This window comes from Sabethes cyaneus, chromosome 2 (assembly GCF_943734655.1).
Source record: "Sabethes cyaneus chromosome 2, idSabCyanKW18_F2, whole genome shotgun sequence".
NCBI classification, from domain to species: Eukaryota; Metazoa; Arthropoda; class Insecta; order Diptera; family Culicidae; genus Sabethes; species Sabethes cyaneus.
Genome location: NC_071354.1, coordinates 204,618,382 through 204,640,533, shown reverse-complemented (window position 1 = coordinate 204,640,533; position 22,152 = coordinate 204,618,382). Strand labels below are relative to the sequence as shown.

The 22,152-nt window shown below is 38.9% G+C and overlaps 1 protein-coding gene across 5 annotated transcripts in view; it reads left to right on the top strand.

Annotated features, from left to right (window-relative positions):
- Positions 1–21,504, top strand: part of LOC128738152 (diuretic hormone receptor-like) — an 81,866-nt gene extending 60,362 nt beyond the window's left edge. For 3 of the 5 annotated variants that reach the window (XM_053833047.1, XM_053833046.1, XM_053833045.1), the window contains 7 exons: positions 1,489–1,569; positions 1,698–1,780; positions 1,872–1,982; positions 10,075–10,260; positions 10,729–10,859; positions 11,350–11,388; positions 20,472–21,504. In XM_053833047.1, the coding sequence (XP_053689022.1) occupies positions 1,489–1,569; positions 1,698–1,780; positions 1,872–1,982; positions 10,075–10,260; positions 10,729–10,859; positions 11,350–11,388; positions 20,472–20,517 (677 nt within the window). In that variant the 3' untranslated portion in view covers positions 20,518–21,504. Of the gene's footprint in view, positions 1–1,488; positions 1,570–1,697; positions 1,781–1,871; positions 1,983–10,074; positions 10,261–10,728; positions 10,860–11,349; positions 11,389–19,381; positions 19,572–20,471 lie in introns of all 5 variants that reach the window. The other 2 variants (XR_008412076.1, XR_008412077.1) reach the window with 2 other exon arrangements.
- Positions 21,505–22,152: the final 648 nt, after the last annotated feature.

Below are 22,152 nucleotides of genomic sequence, written 5' to 3'. Positions count from 1 at the left end.
TTTAATTGACTAGGATTGTTTATTTTTTCCGAAAGAAATAAATACCCACTAAGATCCGCCGGGTGACATCAAACGATGGCTTATTATAAGAGAGTTACAACCCTCGGCTAGCCTAGCCGGGCTAGGAACTGATTTTCTTCAGTCGAGTAAATAAGCACCTGCAGCGAACTTCTCAGAGTGGCGAAGTAGTAAATTATGGATGCTGGATTTTTAGACAATGATGAAATACTTTCAGTTATACGGGTGGAAAGAAGGGGGAAAGGGTGTTCTGCAATTCATTCGAAATAAAAGCAACGACCCGCGCAAATGTCCCCTAGAGGGAGGGAGACGGGTCAGATTTATGACAGAGTAATTATGTAGCAATTAATTTCGACTGCTGATGGTGACAAGAGGTGACGACGCACAAAGCAACTGATGGCAATGGTTTTGATGGTTTCTAAAATTAAGTGGAAAAACAGACGTTCTTGATTGGAAATACTCAACAATCTCAACCTCAACAGAAGGTTTGATTAGTTTAACAGCTGTGCAATCAAACCGTTAATATATATTCAAATTACGGTAATCGATTTCCACTTCCGGTCGTATGTTATGCAACTGCAATTAAATTCTGCATGACATACGAGAACTCATTAGCTATTTCATTAGCAACAGATTTGCCAATTAACCCATTATTGCAACAATGAAGCACTATTACAAGGCATCTGCAGACGGGAATCTCGGAATCTCAGAGGGAAGAGGGATGCTTAGTCTGTCAGCTGAAGCGCAAATTGAAACGTGCACAGATACAATATCATGAATTGCAAATTATCTAGTCAATATGTAAATTTTTGTAATCAAGTCACAACACTTTATAGCTGACAGTTTAAAGTCAGACAATTTAAATCAAATCTGGAACATTTAATAAAAACATATTTCAAAGATCACATCACTGTACATCCCTTAACAACTTTAACCAAGCTTCGAAGCGAAGGTGAGCATCTTCTCGACATCTACCTACATTTGGAACGCTCATTTTCAGCTATCTTAGATAAACACGGAAAATTTACGCACCCATCCGTACGTAGTATCTTCCTGCCCAGGAGCATAGCGTTTAGTCAAATTAATTTACAATGTCCAATTAATATACACCACACATTTGAAGCCGGTTCCGAGAATGTGTAGTGTCAACATTGGCAAAGTAGCTAAGAAGCAAAGTACATACATAGATGGTTGACATTACGGCAGCAGCAGCAGCTTAACTCCCGTTCACCGCGGCAACCCAGGCAACTTTGCCGACTATTGGCCACAGCGTGCCTCCACCACCATCGCATCGCATTCGCAACGCTTGCATCGTCTTCGTCTGCTCTGCTCTGCCCCACCCTGAAGACACTCATTTATCATTTCCACATCCTTGATGGCTTGCTCGGTCGGAACGGAATCACTGTGCTGAGCTTCATCGCAGCTGTCTTCTAATAAGTCTCCGCTCTTCTTCTCCACCTCTCTCAACAGGTCTCTATCTGTACATGCTAGTAGTGCAAACATTTTCCGGCGATAATTTGCGTTTTCGGAAGTATGCCGTTATTGGCTGGGGTAAGTTTACAGCGGATTTCATGAACTAGCTACTTCTGTTTGCCTTTCCTACTCGATAAATTTGTTTACATTAAGCTAGCTGAAAATTGGAAATGATTTTAAACCAATGTTCCAATATTTTTCGACAGGTGGTCCTCTAGTGTTCGTAGTGGCATGGGCTATCACCAAATGCTTTCATTCGCCCGATTCGCCTCCGGAACATCCAAACAAAGTGAGTACCGAATGTGACCGAATGCAAGATGTCAAGACTGCATTTTGGAGCTGCACTTTTCCTAATTGAAATTTTCCTACCAACACAATAGCTTGAGATTGAATGCTCCTGGATGCGAGAATCTCACATAGATTGGATCATTCAAGGACCCACATGTGCGGTGCTGATAATCAATCTGCTGTTTCTGCTGCGAATAATGTGGGTAAGTACAGTATTTTAAGCTCTGAAGACAAAAGATAGTTTAACGAAATGAAAACCAACTAAATCATTTGGTATAATTGAAGTTTTTGGAGCGTCTTAGTAGAATATGTAATTTCAGAAACAAAAAGAAACCCTTTTCCAAATTAAAAACAACTATTTGTACTCGCGACAGATACTTATTTCGCCTACGACTTGCAGGCTTCATCAGTGTCTGTTTTAGAACTTCAAAAACTTCAGTAAATAATTAAGTTTTTTCAATAAACTAACTGACTGGTACGTAAAACGGCGTTCCACAGAGAACTTTACTAGCCCTCATAAATGCCACTGAAGTTGAGAGATGTTAATAAAAGTACGGAAAACCCAACGATGCATCCAGCAGATTTTAGGGGTTAAACATTATTTTTGTTGAAATTTTGTTTTGGGTCAAAAATTTGATTTTATGCGGCTCTTGATATTACAGTCATTTAATTTAATTTAATGTCTTGATCATTTAATGGCTTAAAGTTTAGAGTTTTGTTTCTGAGCATGATTTGTCATTTTTGTTATTTAGCTAGTAATTTAATATAATAGTGGCAATAAATTAAACCCCAGTCACTGTAAATTAGGAGTATTGCTGCTTTGTGCATAACCTTGAATTTATAACGAAATGATCTAGGATTAAATAATTCATACAACACAGTTTTAAAGCGCACGCCGTGAGCCTGGATTTCGCAGGACAGTAATTGTGGTGGCCCGGGCAGCCCCGACCGTGATTTTTGGCACACTAATACTATATTCTATGGCGGTTCAAGCGATGTTAACCTTTGCTGCCAGTAGGTGCCTATTTACGGAAAAAATTACTTGCAAAAAGGGTAAAATATATGCATCAAATCAATTTTTAAGGCAAATAAAGCAACATACGATACTTACACCTTCTAGAAAGTAACGTATTTTGATAGTATCAAAAAGTTTGTAGAACTTGTCAAACCTGTGAGGTAAGATTTTGTGTACAAAAAGTTAATTAAATTGATTTTAAGGGGGTCATGACAGAAAGTCGATTATATCTCGCAAACCATGTGATGCAGAAACTTAGTACCTTCGGCAAAGCTTAAGTAAATTCAAAGATCTACAACTTTGCCGAACACATGAACATGCTATCTAGTTCCTATAAAAAGTTAATTTTTTCAAATGTGTTATCCCCTTAACCCTTTATAAGGCAGTGGCAACTATATTGCCACCAACAAATTTTTTTTATTTTGCTTCTATAATTATATTGATGTCATTATAGACGCAATACAAATATTTTTCGTTGGTGGCAAAATAATTGCCACGACCTTATAAAGGGTTAATATCTAATGGAATGGGGGGCTCCGTAGCCGCAAGGTTACCAAGTCCGCTTTGACAAGCGAGTGATCATGGGTTCGAATCTTAGTAGAATCAAGCCATTCGATGTCAAGTGACTTTAGCATGGGTTTATTCTCAGGCCACCCTCGTTTACCCTTCCTTCATACTGAATTCTATATTTTCCCACTGAAGCCTCTTGACAGTGCAAAAGTCCCTCCTATAGTTAAGTGTACTGGTCAGAGGAACGAATGAGTCCTCGCCAGGGACGGCTATAATATGGGATAGTACTGGCAGTGAGGAATAGGTGGGTAAGGTAGATCAAGCTTTGAAGGAATGGTAAACCCTAATACCCACAAGCACGCATAAAAATTAATAAGCATATCGTTCATTCAATAGCGATTATAGCAAAAAAAGAAATGCAGTGCAAGTTATACAGCAAACACTCGAGCAATATCACTATACTGGTCGCAGTGATGAGTTCACACTGGAAAAAAATATCTAATGGTATGATGTATAATGTCAACAGATGCAGAATACTTTTTTAAGGAACTTCTCCGAAGACACCTAAGCTCAGTAACGTCACGAAAAGCGAGAAAAGACTTTTGATTTCCAGAATGGTCCCACTGTGCGTTGCCGCTTGCTCTGCTCGAGAGGTCGCGGTTGCTGGTAGACTGAGCGAATGACCAGTTTTGCTGAGATACAGGTTCTGCCGCCTGTTCTGTGCACTGGAGAGCCGCTTGAGACCAATACGAGACGACGTTGGTGCCCCATCATCGTCTGGTCGCGTCTCCGGATCGGAAAGATTATCCGCTCGACTTTCCACACTCCTTTTCGATGAACTCAGCATCAGCGAAGAGACTGAAGGTCCTCCGTACAGCGAGTCGCTGTAGAGGTTGAATATTTCCTCCAGCTCCTCTTCATTTGCTTGATTAACTGAGCACGATTCCGTAGGTTCGCGCGCAATGGAGTCTTCCGATTCCATTGGTTGCGGCTTTGTAAAGCAGCATTGATGAGTTGAGGGGAAAGAATAGTCCGTCTCCTGATTCGGCAAGGGCAGATTATTATGGAGGGCGCCCTGGTACTCCACAGATTCCGTTTGCGGCCGAGTATTTGTAGAACCCTTAGAGCTTAATTTGTATATGGTTAAGCTCTAAGCCTGTGATCGATAGTGATGTTTCCTTGTCAGTTCAGCTAAAAGTGTAATCTTGCTTTTCTCATAATTAGAAAATAATATTTGAAAATACACAAAAGTGACGTCACTTGCATTTCATGTAATCAACAAAAAAAAACTAAATAAACAACAATGGATAGCTAAAATACATCAAAATGAACAAATTGTACAGATGAAAATCCTAAAATTGGCTTTTGGTTAAAAAATGCTGAAATTTTTGAATTAATTTGCTTCTACTAAAATATGTGTAAACAGGATTAACGTCACTTTTGCATATGACGGCAGGGTGAGATCTATTTTATAGCTATATGTATAAAATAGACCACGAGGTTCTGACTTTAGTAGCAGTAGTAGTAACAGTAGCAGTAGCAGTAGTAGAAGGGGAAAGCCACCATCACTTCAAGGACTTACCACTTTGCCAGTGTAAATAGTTAGAATTACAGTGGATCAAAATTTGATTATCAAATTAATTTCACACTAATGCTGTTACAGAAGGACCAAAAGGGACGGACCCACAAGCAGAGGCACTTGTGCGCATTCCGGGGTTATAAGAGTCGCCTTCCAGCATTAGGATCCTTCCATGTAATAATCAGTTTCGCTATACTAACTTTAACCCACGTGATGATTTGTTTGTTAGAATTGAGAACTGCCATATTTGCTTCAGACCTTAAGGATTCAGGTGCGCATTATCTACCCATTTACCATCCAAATCAAATAGTTAAATTAAGTTTAATCCAAATCAGCGAGCTTCACTTCTGATTTCAACTTTCTTCGGAAGATGCCGTGCGGAATTTCTCAATTGTTTTCGTTCATAAGGCATGTCGTGAATTCAAACAACTATTTTACTTTTCCAACAATGGCTGTTTTAAATAAGATAAATAATTACAACCGTTATTATAAATGAGCTTAGTGGTTAAAATAACAAAAATTCTAACTAAATTTATTCTAGTCAATATCTGATTCTGAACAGACCTTGATTTGGTTTTATCTAAATTGTAACACATTTTGTTAAGGATTATTTTTCAAAATTTCCAGATATTTCAAAAATATGACTGTAAAAAAAATATTTTAACAAATACAATAAATGTTATGCGACGAAATTCATTTACTACTGAAATAATCATATTAATTAGACAATTTTTTTTTGCAAATAACATCTTCTATTTATATAAGAGGCTTGTCTGTACCGAAAACCAGGTCTTTGACAGAACATCATAAGAGGCTTATCGGTAACTAAAAACAGATTCTTGGCTGGACGTCATGCTTTCGTAGCAATGGGTTGTATTCTCAGTCACCTCACCAGTCGACTGCTGGACTGCTCGATTGCTCAAATGGTTGACTAGACTGCTCAACTGGGCTGGTCGATTAGACTGCTCGACTCAACTGCTTGATTGGATAGATCGACTTGACAGCTCGACTGAACAGCTCGATTTTACTACTCGAGTGGATTACTCGACTTAACTACTCGATTCAGCTGTTTGACACATTTGCACGATTTACTACTCGACCCGACTGCTCGACTTACTACTGGACCCGACTGCTCGACTTAACTGCATGATTGAACTGCACGACTGGACTGTTCGATTCGACTGATCGACTGGACTGCTTGATTTAACTGTTTGATTCAACAGCTCGATTCAACTGCTCGACTGGACTACTCGACTCAACTACTCGACTCGACTCGACTGCTCGATTAAACTATTCGACTAGACTGCTCAATTCAACCGCTCGACTCGACTGCTGGACTGAACTGCTCAACTGAACCGCTTGAACCGACTGCTCGACTAGACAAGACTATACTCAACTGCTTTACTCAACTACTCAACTGTTCTACTCGACTCAACTGCTCGACTTGACTCGACTACGCGACTCAACTGCTCGATTAAACTGTTCGACTGGACTGCTCGACTTAACCGCACTATTGAACTGCTCGACTGGGATGTTCGATTCGACTGCTCGACTGAACTGCTTGACTGGACACCTTGATTCATTTGCTCGACTAGACTGCTCGACTCAATTGCTTTACTTAACTGTTTGATTCAACAGCTCGATTCAACTGCTCGACTCGACTGGTCGATTAAACTGTTCGACAAGACTGCTCGATTCAACCGCTCGACTCTACTGCTGGACTGAACTGCTCAACTGAACCGACTGCTCTATTAGACTAGACGCGACTCAACTGCTTTACTCAACTGCTCGACTGGCCTACTCGACTCAACTGCTCGACTGGACTACTCAACTCAACTGCTTGATTAAAGTGTTCGACTAGACTACTCGACTCAGCTGCTCGAGAGGACACAACTTCTCGATTAAACTGTTCGACTGGACTGCTCGATTCAACTGCTCGACACGACTGGTTGATACGACTGCTCGACGTAACTGCTCGACTCAACTGTTCGACTTAACTGCTCGACTGAACCGCTTGACCCAACTACTCGACTAGACCGCATGATTAAACCACAGACAAACAGACATAACTCTTGGAAGAAAAATCAACAAAAATTATCGTACCTTACATTTGGCCTGAACACCAGCACCATCTATGATAGACATTCCCAAATATCAAATAGCAACAGGAGTATCCCTCGAAGTAACAAGTATTTTTATGGGGATTTTCTTTTCTTTCGTCAAAAAGCGCCACTTTGACCAAAACGGAGACATTCCCAACTAAGGCCAAATTTAAAATGACGGTTTAATTGGTACGAAGAATGGAAAACGAGTGTTATGTCTGTTTGTCTGTGATTAAACTGTTCGATTCGAGTGCTCAACTCAAATGCTCGACTTGACTACTCGACTTAACTGCTCGACTGCTAGCGAAACTTCGGAGCACCTGCTCTGCAGTTGTAGTGCGCTTTACACGAGCAGAGCTAAATTTCTTGACAAGAGATGCTTATCTCCTAGTGAAATTTGGTCTGCCAATCCCGGGAAGGTTATCGGTTTCATAAACCATATTATACCTGACTGGGAGCGTGCAGGATCAACTGACTAGTTGTCTATAACGGCAATTGGCTTGCATGGCACGTACGGTAAACAGGGATATACTACAAAAGTTCAAATTAATGGACAAAGTAGTCAAACCCCATTCTAAAAAAAAACTGCTCGACTGGACTGTTCAACTCAACCGCTCGACTGGACTGTTCGATTCAACTGCTCGACTTGACTGCTCGATAAAACTGCTCGACTCGACTGCTTGATTCAGCTGCTCTACTCAACTGCTCGACTAGACTGCTCCACCCAACTGCTTGACTCGATAGCTTGATTCGACTGCTCGACTCGCCTACTCAACTCGATTGCTTGTTGCGAAATCATATGGTCGGTGTTAAATCAGACCGGACCAAGTAGCAAAATTTTACAAAATGAGTTAATGACAGCAAACGATCAAGAATTTTCTAAGCAACATTTTACTCTAATCAGCCTACATAAATGTTGCAACCAGCCAGAGTTAGAAGATGATTTCGAAGTCAGAATTTTATCACGCGGTTCTATCTGAGTTAACACCGACCATGTGAATCGGTTCGCGGCAGCCAAAGAACACAAAAGCGCTATTTCGCCTAGAATCAGCACAGTAAAGATAATATTTTTATTCAGTTAAATAAGCATAAAAACAATTTGCTTCAGTTTCCAGCTATGACTGTTTTATATACAGCATAATATAGCAATATTAGAACTAACACAAAGATCAAACATCTTCGCAAACACTGGCCAATGGAATGTATCCGCAGTTTTCTGAATTCTGAACAGACATTTATATTTTCCGGATCGTAAGTTTCGAGCTCAACCGGTATTTTGTTATAAGGATGATATTTAGCAGGTTTAGTGGAGAAACCCATGTTACTCATTTATATCTAAATGAGTTGCAGCTATCAGAATCTGTTACAAATTTAATTTTTTTGTTATTGCTTCTTGATCAATTTGTTACCAATTTGTAACAGATTACGTTATAAATATCATAATGTGTTATAAAACTGATATTACCTTGTTATGGCCTCATCGGGTAAAGAGCAGTAAGAATTAAGTAGTGCGAAATAAGTAATGAGTTGAGAAAAGGTTGGGGGCTCTGTAGCCGCAAGGTTACCGAGTCTGCTTTGACAAGCGAATGGTCGTGGTTTCAAATCTTAGTAGAATCAGGCCATTCGATGTCAAAGTGACTTTAGCATGGGTTTATTCTCAGGCCCCTCATCACCCTTCCTTCATGCTGAATTCTACATTATCCCGAAGACGCTTCTTACGGTTAGTATACTGGCATGAGGGCCTATTGAGGTAATGGTTTTGAACCTCATGAGGACTCACCAGTTCTAACCATAACGAGGTGAAACAGGTTTGGTATAGTAGGATATGCATCGAAGCAAGGGTAAAACCCTCATACACATAAGCACGCATAAAAAAATATAAGCTTATCGTTTACTCAATAACGATAAAGCACAGAAATGCAGTGCAGAATACAGCATACACCCGGGCAACATTACAATAGATCAATAATGTTATGGTCAAAGTGATAAGCCCATACAAAAAAAAAGATGAGGAACTAGGACATTGAATTAGCCTACACAGATGTGATTTTTGCCTTATCCGCTGGTGTTGGTGCTTACGATGGGTGGTCGTCGGCACCACTCACGGCCTATGACAGTTTCATCCTGAATGCGATCTTCTGAACACTAAAACCAGGATTTATCATAATCTCTTCGCCTTCTAGTAACGCATGTAATAAAAAATAGAGTAATTTTAGCAATTTTTCATGCGATTACCCTTCTATCTGCATCCCCAATCGTATCAATCCTGCTGTGTACGGAAAAAAATTGTCAACGTTATCAGTTGCTTTGCAGAAGCCATGGCGAAAACTGTCAAGCAACTTCGCTTGATGCGATATATCCGATCCGGCATTTACAACCTCTACTTTCTGGAGAAAGGCGAGTATGTTGAACGGAAGCACGACCATAAAATACAGCACCTTGCAACCGGCCAAACGGTGAAGAAGTACCTTGCCAAAATGGACATTTTTATGCGGAAACGTCAATCGAGGCTGGCCATTTCTGAACAGCAGGCAATCACCCAGGACAAGCAGCTTCCGGTGAAGGGCGATACAGTGGTCGTAATTTTAATGTTCTTGACACGCACGAATAGTGAAAGCAATGAAGCAAATAACCACTAGATATATTGAATTTTATTAAAAATCAAATATTAAAAAAAAGTTACAAAACTGTTGTTTGCTTAAATTTGAAAACACTGCCAGCACTCAAACTAATTGTCGAAGACGTTGTCAACTACATTCATCCATCATCAAAACCCAGAAACATAACAGCAAGAATGTAAAGAATGGTCTTCGTAATTATCAGAAATCAATATTCTTCCGTCCGAATAATTTTATCATCAAATCGCAGAACCTATGTTCGGCTTTAACATCATCTAACTAAATAAACGAATTTATTTTTATGCACACACCAGCCACAAAACCAAACGTAGCCGGTTGTTTGGAAAACATTTTCCGGCTAACAAAGTTATACAACAACCATTCTGCATCGGATTTCTGTTCGCATTTACTTGCTAGTCTCATTTTCCGCTAAATCAACTGACACGGTCAAAAAAAAAAATACCATTACAGGTGCTCATCACTAAGCTTCGGTCGGCCAATACGGTAGAAACCCGGCAATACCGAAAGGCATCGAAGGCTCTGCTGGTGCTTATCCCGTTGCTTGGCATCACCTATCTGATCGTGATTTACGGTCCGAACGAAGGCGTCGGCAGCCACATCTTTGCGGTCTCGAGAGCTGCCCTGCTGAGCACACAGGTGAGAAATTGAATATACAATATACATATACGATACGTAGCGGTACGGTCGGTCGGTGGATGGGGTCGTCATGGTACCAAAAACGGGACACACGAGTTGAGCTGCAAACGGATTAGTGGTTATGGTTTTCACTTAGCGCGTTCTAGCTAGCTCTGATCAAACCGTCTGATGGAACAGTTTGACTTTCCCATCGAGAGTGGGTGGGATATGTATGAATGAAAATATTCAACATGTGAATGCCAGCGAAATCAATTTCCGGTTGGGTTGGTCAGTTTCACTCGTTTCGGGGACATGTATTCAAATCGCTGTCAATCATTTGAGGTGAATGTAATATCCGCCGGGTTTTGTTTGGTACATTTTGAAGCCTTCCTTGTGTCAGAAGTTTTTAATCTAAGAATGATTTCTAAGAGTATTTTCTTAATCCTACAGTTTGATTTTTAATACTTTTTTTCTGAACCTAAATTTCAGGGTTTCGTTGTTTCCCTGCTGTACTGCTTCTTGAATTCCGAAGTGCGGCAAACTTTGCGTCATCATTTCTATCGCTGGAGAGACGAGCGGAACATCCTACGACCCGGTAAGGGATCGAACCACAACCGCAGGTAAGGTTGAAGAATATTTTGGTCGTTTGGTCGCATGCCCTCTTTGTGTATGTACGTGTGTGCATCCTCGGAAGTGATAGTCCACCGACGAATCCCGATGTGGCTCGGTATTGAATTGGAACGGGAACATGGGATGGAAAGCATGATTCGTTCTCGAAATTTATTGCACCTTTCAGCACAAAGTGGACTCGTACATATTGGGAGCATGATTAACGACAGGATATTGAGAGTCTAAAATGTTTTGAATACGATAACTCGTGCTGAACTCGACCCATCTATGGTGTGACGATTCTAATTTTCAATTATTTATCTTTCTCTATAAATCATCCAACAATCGGAACGACGATAATCACATCATCATCGACTGTCCTCGCCTTGTGACCTCTCGTTTGCCACTCCGCAACATCGTTTCACGTGGGAAAAAAACCTGTAATCCATGCCACCAAATAATAAACACACAATCACACACACTGTAACCGGGAACCATCAGCAAAGATTATTCGCCCCGCTCCCGAACGGAAAGCATACGGTTGGTATTTCATCGTTTTCATCATTTCGTTAGCCCGGATAATCTCCTGCATTGCATGATGTGCTCTGTGCGTGTTTGTTTATGTTCATTTTTACTGCAATGTCACATTTCGGTGCGGGAAGCTCTTGTTTGAGTGTTGTTTAAATAAAACTCCGGCAACAGTTGCGCGGATTTCGATGACTACTTTTGACAACGTTTTTCGAGTGCTTATCTGGATTGACCATATTGTATTTAATATATTTAACAGCCGGAATACGCATCGATTGTTTCCATGGACCCAAAGACTTTTATGTACATTTCGTGTAAAGTTATGTTTCTTGATGTTTTCTGCATCTACTACTTGCTATTTGTTAATTAAGACAAACGTTTCGTCTAAGACCATTCATTTCATTTTATTAAATTACACTCTTCATTTAATAAAGATACACTCGAAGAAGCACAGTTGTGCACCAGACTATATTTTAATTTTTGTAATTAAAATCGATAACATTGGTAGAGCAGCTGCCTGCCGTCCAACAGTATAGTGTCTCATACATGGAATAAGGACAGCATGACACCATGAAACATAATAAAAATTTAAATACGTATTCTTCGAGTTGACTTCCCGAGAAAAGTTTAAGAGCAAACTGAAGGGAAAATTTGACATCTCAAAATCTGTTGTGATTTCGTTTTGGTTCGCACGTTAGTATAAAGTGTTTCTACTTTTTTTAATAGTAGATTGAGATATGGTTTCTTCGGCAAAGTTAAAGAAAATGTTAAGGCAAACAACTTTGCTGGAAAAATGACATTTCTACCTTTATCGCGTGCAGAGATATAGAGCATTTTTTCAGAAAGTTCTTTAAAACTTAGTTATAAAGGGTGTCCCACATAAAATTGCACCACGGAAGAAACGCTGTAGAAGATTACTCATTGGGGAACGTAGCGCGTCGTTTGTGACTACCGGAACTGTAAACGGGCAGATCTACCACAAGGAGTGTCCACAGAAGTATTTGCTTCCTCTGTCGAGGCAACACGAGGGCCCTACGATGTTCTGGCCGGATCTACCATCGTGCCAATATTCAAATGATGTATTGGAGGGTACGAAGCCAACGGAGTCACTTTCGTACCCAAGGACATGGACACCTCCAACACACCGAAACTAAGGCCCATCGAAAAATACTAGGCTATTATGAAGCAGGCATTACGGATGCATCCCAAGGAGGTCAAGTCTAAGGAAGACATGAAGAAAAAATATATTTCAGATGAATTGGCATCGATTGGCATCGAAACATTGGAAGATCGACGAAATGCCAACCAAGCTGTTTTTGGTGCAAAAAGTTTACAAGGTGAAATTGATAGTCCCGCCCTGCTTGGTCAACTTCATATCTACGCACCACAGCGCATTCTAAGGCCAACCTCCTAGAAATACTGTATATGGCAATAATGACCCAATGTTGAGTGTGAGCGGACGATTCCAAGAGGCTTATCATTTATTCGATTTTAACGTGTATACAAAGACCTTCCGTCAGCGAATTAACAAAAGCATGTGATATATTACGTTACTTTAGATCATTAAGACCATATGCTGTCAGGTGATTTTTTTATAGAATAAACAAATAAACAAATGAAGCTGCAGCTAGGTTGTACAAAACTTTTTGAGCGGAGTTAAGCGTAAGGTGCGAGCATGCGGTTATGGAATTGAAGCTGAATGAAACAAATATACCAAAAGCTTACTAATGGGTTATATTTTGTTGTCTGAAAGTTTGAAAAGATCAGTCAATTAGGTAATTTTCTACAGCGTTTCTTCCGTGGTGCAATTTGATGTGGGACATCCTTTTTCTAGATAGACATATCACTTCTTCAGTAAATTTGTTTGTCTTTATATTTGCTACAACTCTGCCGAAGGTACTATGTCTGTGTTTTCCAACACAAAAAAGTTACCTTTTTATTTTTATCATAATGAGCCATGATAAACTTTTGACAGTTTCAGATTATGGGGGGTATTCCTATAAAAAAAAGTTCCGAGGTCACTAAATTGCTAAAATAAAAGCAAAAGACAATAGGAAAAAACTTCTACTTTTGACCCTTTTGGATCACTGTGTGCTGGTGTGGACCGTAAGCGTCCATAGGAGAAGCTACCGTTGGAATGCACAGTGGTCAAATTTTGAAAAAATGCGGACATTATCAATTGGGTAAAATATGCGTAATTTTACAAGGGTGGTATCTTCGGAGAAGTTTAATAATAAAATATAGCGCAACTTTCTGCACTATTAGGGTGACCGTGAATTAACCTATTTATTTATTTACTATTTGATGCATTATGGGCAAAAATGAGAGAAAAAACGGATGCAATCAAGATCCGACCTGCAGGTTAATAAAATATACGTGTTCCTAAGTAAAATTTTCCGGAGAATCGCGTGGTGCCGACCCCTTTCCTGTTTATCATCGGAAAATGCCCCATTTTGCTTATTTTTCCCTATTTATAATATTTTTCACCCTTATTAGACTGTTCCAAGCAAGGCTATGAGAAAACAAAAGTTAAAAACCTCTTAATTTGGAGTAAAAAAGTCCGCAGAATCGAATTAGTTTGGCTTATCTCATTTAGTTTGGAGCACATTTTTTTTTTTTGGTTGAACTCCTGTTGTCAAACCGATCATACCAAACGGGAATTCAAACAAAAAAATTAATGTGCTCTAAAATAAATGAGGTAAACCCTATTCGATTCTGCGGACTTTTTTACATAAAATTAGTAGATTTTTTCGGCTTTTTCGGTTTGTTTTCGAAAAACCTTGCTTGGAATAATCCAATCAGGGTGAAAAATGTTAAAAATAAGGGAAAATGTGCAAAATGGGGCACTTCCCGATGACAAACAGGAAAGGGGTGGGCACCACGCGATTCTCCGGAAAATTTTACATAAGATCACCTATATTTCATAAGCCTGCAGGCCGTATCTTAATTGCGTCCGTTTTTTCTCTCGTTTTTGCCCATAGTGCGTTGGTTGGTTCGCCCCAAGTGAATTCCCTTATTAGGGTGATACGGACTTTTGTTTTCTTGAAATAATTAAAAAAAAAAATTATTTTTTTCTTCAAAAAGTTGCAGAGCATAATACAATAAAACAAATTTTTTTCTGCAACTTTGCTGAAGACACCATACCGTACCATTTTGAACGCATTTAAAAAAACGAAAATTTGTATCACCCTAATGAAACCACCAAAACACAATAGTTTGCTATAACGCAAAAATGAGTTATTTTTGAGGCATAGTGTCTTTTGAGAAGTTTAATAATAAAATATAACGCATCGTTCTGCACTATCAGGGTGACCGTGAATTCACCTATTAGGGTGATACGAACCTTTGTTTTTTTAAATAATTTCAAAAAAAAAATTTTTTTCTTCAAAAAGTTACAGAGCATACTAAAATAAGCAATTTTGCTGAATATAGTAACTATCTATCTCTTACCGGTTGCGAAATATAATGATGTGCCAAAAATGAGCACTTAAAAATCAATTATGCTCAATAACTTTGCACACAATTTTTTTATTGTTTTCAAATGTTCTACAAAGTTATTCAGTATCTTAAAATACACATTTTCTCTGAAGAGTGTTTTTCATGCAGATGCATATTTCTGGGGTACGTTTTTATTTCGACGTATCTGCAAATGAGAGATTCTCTTCGTGGCTCCTTCTCGCTGTTTACGGCGATACTAATGCATTGTAACACATCAGCTTTGCATGAATCGGTTGCCGGAGTCACTAGCTAGCCAAATGTTTTGACAATTTTTTTTTTCAATGCATTAGTATCGCCGTAAAAGCGGAAGAGAGGAGACACGAAGAGAATCTCTCATTTGCAGATACGTCGAAATGAAAAAGTACCCGAGATTTAATGAATTGTAAAACAAATTATCAAAAAATAACACATTTTTCTATTGATTTTTCTGAGATTCCTTTGGAGATCTCCTGATGGAAATATTTTCTTTTATAGATAAAACATAAAACATAAACATTATGTTCTACATAATTCGTAAATCTCGGATGACCCTTGTTACATTCTCGAGTTTTGCAAATTTCTGAGGAGTCCATGGGTGGTTTAATATATAAATTTTCCTCACAGTAAAGTAGAAAACAACTCCCCCCATTGCTTAGTCTGATAAAATAAAGCTGATAGCATTAAAATATTCGCCATGATTATATAACATTTCGCCGAATACCATTTTGTGGAACATCACTTCTCGGTTAACCATAACGCGGAATATAGAGTTTCGCGGAACACCATTTCGCGAAATACCTTTTTTTTTATGGGCTTATCACTTTGACCACAACATTATTGATCTATTGTAATGTTGCCCGGGTGTATGCTGTATTCTGCACTGCATTTCTGTTCTTTATCGTTATTGAGTAAACGATAAGCTTATATATATATATATTTTTTATGCGTGCTTATGTGTTGAGGGTTTTACCCATGCTTCGATGCATGTCCTACTATACCAAACCTGTTTCGCCTCGTTATAGCTAGCACTGGTCCTCCTCCTCCTGAGGTTCAAAACCATTTCCTCATTAGGTGCTCATACCAGTATACTAACCATAAGAAGCGTCTTCGGGATAATGTAGAACTCAGCATGAAGGAAGGGTGATGAGGGGCCAGAGAATAAACCCATGCTAAAGTCACTTTAACATCGAATGGCCTGATTCTACTAAGATTCGAACCCATGACCATTCGCTTGTCAAAGCAGACTCGGTAACCTTGCGGCTACAGAGCCCCCCTACCTTACGCGGGATGTACCATTTCACTGAAAACGTTTTCGTGGAAAGTACCATTTCGCAGGGGTTATCCTCTCCTTACTCGCTGTCGCTCGTTCGGACCCAACTGAAAGAAAGTAATAGAGGTAAGTAGACCTAGGAAAATAAATAAACCTAGATAGAGGTGATTCTCTGCGGAGGGGCTGGTTTTATGGAAAAGTTTTGAAGTTACGCAAAAATTTCTGTTTTAATTCTATGAGAGTCCTTATCCCCCCAAACCCCTAAAACCATCATAAAAAAAATTCCTGCCTGCAGAACCCCCCACATGCCGAATTTGGTGCCATTTGCTTGATTAGTTCTAGAGTTATGTGGAAATTTGCATTTCATTTGTATGGGAGCCCCCCCTCCTAAAAAGGGGAGGGGCCCAACTCATCATAGAAAAAATTCTTGCCTCCAAAAACCTTCATCTGCCAAATTTAGTTCCATTTGATTGATTAGTTCTCGAGTTATGAGAAAATTTGTATTTCATTTGTATAGGAGCCCCCCCTCCTAAAGTTGTAAGGTGCCCTAATTCAGCATAGAAGCAATTCTCCAAAAACCTTCACATGCCGAATTTGGTATCATTTGCTTGATCGATTCTCGAATTATTAGGTAATTTGTATTAATACAAATACAAATGAGCCCACCATCCTAAAGCGGGAGGGATCATGATTCCCCTCCCAAAGAGGGGAGGGTTCTCAATGCACTATAGAAAAGAATCTTATCTCCTAAAACACCCACATACCAAATTTTGTTCCATTTGCGTGATTAGTTCTCGAGTTATGAAGAAATTCCCATTTCATTTGTATGGGACCCCCCCCCCCTCCTAGTGGAGGGCCAACATAAGAGCCTTCTCCGGCCGCAAAAAACCCCTACATGCAAATTTTCACACGGTTCGGTAGTTTTCGATTCTATAAGGAACATACGGACAGACAGACAGAAATTTTTGTTCATTTGTATGGCAGCACCCCCCCCCCCTCTTAGTGCGGGGAGAAGTCTCTATCCATCATAAGAACCTTCCCCGGCCCCAAAGCCCCTACATGAAAATTTTTACACCGATCGGTTCAGTAGTTTTTGATTCTATAAGGAACATACGGGCAGACAGACAGAAATCCATTTTTAAAGGTATAGATTTGTATGGGAGCCCCCCCCCCCCTCTTAGTGGGGGGAGAGGTCTCTAATCATCATAAGAAAAATAAAATGAAAAACAGAATTTCATCTTCTAATTCTAAGTCTCCATGTAATGTAAAACACTTAACTCTATTATGGAAGCATATTATGATGTTTTCTTATCTAGTGTTGCCAACTTTTTAGTTTAGTATTCTCCAGAGCGTATCCCATTAGGCATACGGACATAAATATATTTATAAGGGTTATTTCACGTCACGTCAAGTGACTGAGAAAAAGTGCAAATTTGTAATCGACCTTCACGGATTTTAACCAAATTCGGTCAAGTGGTACGTTTTGGGGCGAAAAGCAAAAATCCTAAGTTTGATGCCGATTGGACTCCCCCTACCTTTATGGGAGCCCCCCGTCTTGTTTTCGTCAAATCGGTTTATTTTCTTTTGCTTATAACTCCGGAAATAGTAAGTTTAGAAAGATACTATTTTAACATTTTCAAAGAAAATCACCCAAGCAATTAAAAAGAAATAGTATTCTTAGCAGCAGTGTTGCCAAATGTTGTTTAATTCGATGTGAAAACTAAATTACTATTTTTTCCTCAATGAATACAATTTAATCTCAAAAATTCCAACTCTGTCGTATTCCCCATAAGAATCACTTATCGTCATGAGGTATTCTTTACCAATGCAGAGATATAGCGTTTTGAAGCAAGCAACCCCCGATTTCGCATGTAAAACCAAGAGTAAAATTACATTTTCATGAGTCTCTATGCAATGTAATAATACTTTGCCCTATTGTGAAAGCCCTGTTGTATCAGCTCGGACAATCGACACCAGGGCTTGTGAAAACTAACAAGAGCCGTTAGACCTTGGAAAGGGAATAAATAGATGTGATTTCTGCTGGGAGACTTCCCAATCTGTGAAAAGTTATACAATATTTTTTACGCCAAATTAAGCCAAAAGGTCGTTTTTCTTCCAAAAGTCCCTTACGCTTATGCCAATGTTTTATGGCAAACCAAGTAATGTCAAATGATTTCATGGTAAATGATCGATCCCGTCATTGTTTTCTTTGACGGAACGATGATTTGCTCAAGTGCGTATTACCAGGAGAGCAAAGTTTTGTAAATTATGCCTAACGTCCATTACGCCTATTATTCATTATGCTCATCCTCCGTATGACTAACGTCGCGCATCTGATTTACAATACTAGGAAAGGAATTTTTTTATATACAGTTCCAACAAAACATAAATTTAACATTAAATATTGTTTGGTCGATCCGGCTACATAAATTACAAAACCATTTGTCACATCGTCGATAGCAAGGCGGCTCCGATCGAATAACACCGTACGGTTTTTTGCACGCCTGCTGGAAAGCGATGATCGATTATCAGTTTACGCGCTCACGTCGACAATGATAGCTACAATTATGGAACCAATCAAGGCGGTTTCAGCCATTAGGGGTGGGCCAATCGTATTCATTTATTGAAACATTACTCTCGTCCGATGGTGCTGAATGCAGGCAGAAAAAATGTATTTTAAAATGTTTTCCGCGGTACGGTTATTGCAAAAATAAACGTCTGCAGGCGCTTTTAATCGTTTCCATTCGCACTACGTGCAGCTTCAGTGCAAAAAAGTGTTCAATTTTTGCACAAAAAATAACAGAATATTTAATATATAAATTTAAACTGATCTATGATTTAATGTTTTCGGCAAATAAAATTTGACATAATTGTTATTCATCATTGCTAATTGCATATCACGAATAAACTTTCGCAGCGTTTGCAATCAAATCCTCATTAGCAATGGCTAGTCAGGCTTCTACAAAGCATCCCATCACCATCATTATCGTATTGACAGCTCATCCCTGTGATACTGCACCCCATTATCATCCACCCCATATTCATAGTTACCTGTAGGCATCACTTGTCCGTGCGTTTAACATAATCTTCGATTCAATTGTGTAACGTTCGAAACCCCCTTTGCCCACACCAATGCGCAGTGGTTTTCAATCGCTCGCAGCCCATGTTTAACCGCAGATTTATCCGCAGCTCTTGCAGGCTCACGATTTAATTTATTTATTTTTCGTTTGTTTACGTTCGATTCCTGCTGCTTTTTAGTTTAACCACAACGACGGCCCCGTTGGTTTTAGTTGAATAACAATCATGAGAGTGATTAACGGCCGTCTCCGCCAAAAACAAAAACCGCACCGCGCATCTTTCCCGGGCCTCGCCGAGCGCAAATATTCCGCAAAACCACCGTTCGTTCACCGATGATGTGTAGTACCTAGCACGAGTTCGCTAGAATTGAGTAAGTTTTTGTGGTGGGAGCTTTCCGACGAAATGGCGGCTTGTTGATGTTGCAACAAGCTTGTGGAAGGAACTTTTAGTTCTAAGTATTATTGTAATTTTTTGCGTTGTAGCCAGAGGAGGGGGAACGTGAGGATTTTCACGTTTCAATTTTTGATGATGCAATGGAGACATACGGTGCTTTATCTTTAACAACAAGAAAATGGGTTTGCTCCGACAGAAATACAACGGATATTGCAATTAAAATCAAAACACCATGACGTAAACTATTTTGGAAAGAGAGGAAGTGTCCGATGCGCTCTTTCGATTGCTAGCTGAATGTTTTGCTCACTAAAATACGATCGCCCGTTATATTAAGTAGTCTAATGTAGTAGTTTAGTGAATAAAACATTCGGGTACCAACCGAAAGAGCGTATAGCGGAGCTATACTATCGAAATTTTCCTGTTCATCCAATTAAATATTTTTCGCAACAGACACTTCCTCACTTTCAAAAAAAATTCAAAAAATTGTCCAGTGGTTCAAAGTTAGCAAATTTTTAAAGAAAGGTTTCTAGGTAAAAATTACAATTTACCCTCGAAAGAGTTCTTCAAGCACTAAATGAAAAACTGCGACTCTAAAGCTTTCCGAAAAGAAACAACTACAAAAGATTTCAAAAAAAAAAATTGGAGTACTTTAAAATTTTGTTTAATTATTTTCTCATGGAATTAATAATTTTTGTTGTTGAAATTTTTCACTAATTAAAATTACCAGAATCCTTTTAGTTAAACCCGTTTCTGCACCAAAATTGTTAATAAAATACGTTGTAAATTATTCAAAATTATCTCTGTTTTACCTCACTAATAAAACATTTCTTATCTTTTCTACTTTCCCCACTCAACAACGCATAAAACCATCCTATAGCACCGTGGAGTACAGTGTCGTCATGCTGAGGAGTACGGCTTCATGAAATTAAAAGACATGACAACTAGTCGTTCTTGTCAGCGGGAAACGACCCTCAGGAAAAGGTTCTACAGTACTGCACAGTACTTTTCTTAGAGGTCCTGTCTTGTGGCCGGGTCGTGCCAAACCACCGCAACAACCAGAAGAAAACTTACACAAATAATAGGGCAACAAAAAGGAAAACAACCAGAATGGAACACGGGACCCACGGCAGCTACGTTCCACGAAAGCTTGACAAATAACCCTCGGGAAAAACTGTCCAATTTTCGCAACCTAACGGAAATCCCGTAATTTACTATTGATGTGAGTGGATAAAAAGATTTGTCACGCTTTGAGATTCACCTTAGATATCGAGACGTAATTTATGAATCACCTCCCAAAAGAAAAAGGAATCTCCTTCGTGCCATATAACTAAACGGATTGCATTTGTAGCTTTTCGAACCTACAAGAATAGCGTTGCCTATAGTTTATTTTAGTGCAACTTTTTTGAAAGAAAATGCAAATTTATTTCGGTTTTGCTACCGGTCGAGGAACTGTCAAATTTAATATTTTATTAGGTATTGTAATGATTGCCGAAACTATCACCAAACAGGATTAGTTAATTAAGCGGAAAATACAGGCTAAGTGAATGTTAAATTAGTAGAATAGTAAAAGAACCGGACGGTATCGAAAAAGACAGAGCTAGATGTGTAAATTTTCGCTTTCATTCATAATATTGATGTTTCTCTCATGAAGCTTACAAAAAACTTGATTTAAGTAAATAAATTAAATTGCGTGCTAGTCAAATAGATAAATTTTAGGTACCACCTGAAATAAGGTTTAAGCATCATTCGAATTTCTAACGAATGAGGAATTGCGTTCCTAATTTGTACAGTGTACAGTTTAGTTAGAATATAGTGAAATAAAATAAAATGTTTATGCCAAAACAAGTTGCATTTTGTAACGAATATAACCGCATTTTGCCAATGAAATAAACTTTAATAAATCTTTTTGTACCGTTTTCGTGAAATGTCAAAGTTTGTTATTATTTTCTTGAAAGAAAAAATGCTTCAATATTTTGTGCCCGAACTTGTTCTATGTATCATATAAGCAATGAATCTGCATCTGCTTGTTGAGGACGATGTGAAAATATTAAATCAGATCAACACCGACTACCAACAACGACGTGTTTGCAGCAAATAGAATTATGAAAGGAATTCAACAGAATGGGTGTGACAATGAGACTGAACCAAGTGTATGAAGAAATAAATGAATTCGTTTTAATCACCTCACTACCTTCATATTTTTGACAATTTCCAACAGGCTTTTGGACAATAAATAATTCCGAACAGAAAAAGGATGAAACGAATTAAGTATTCCACTCATCAAATTATAGATGATAAGCCAAAAATATTTGTTTCTCACGTTTGAATCGTTTGAAAAGAAATTTAAAAATAACCAAATTAAACGAATAAGCAATGTCAACACGCTAGCAGCATCGCTCGCGTAAGAATCTGTAGGACCTTCCACTAAAAATGCAGCTTGCAAACCCAATATCCCTGGGTAATTCATCGTCGTTTGTCTGGAAAGTGAAAAGCACGACAGATGCTGGGACGTGGTTGCATGGTTGAAATAGCAGGTACACGAGTCGTGACGACATATA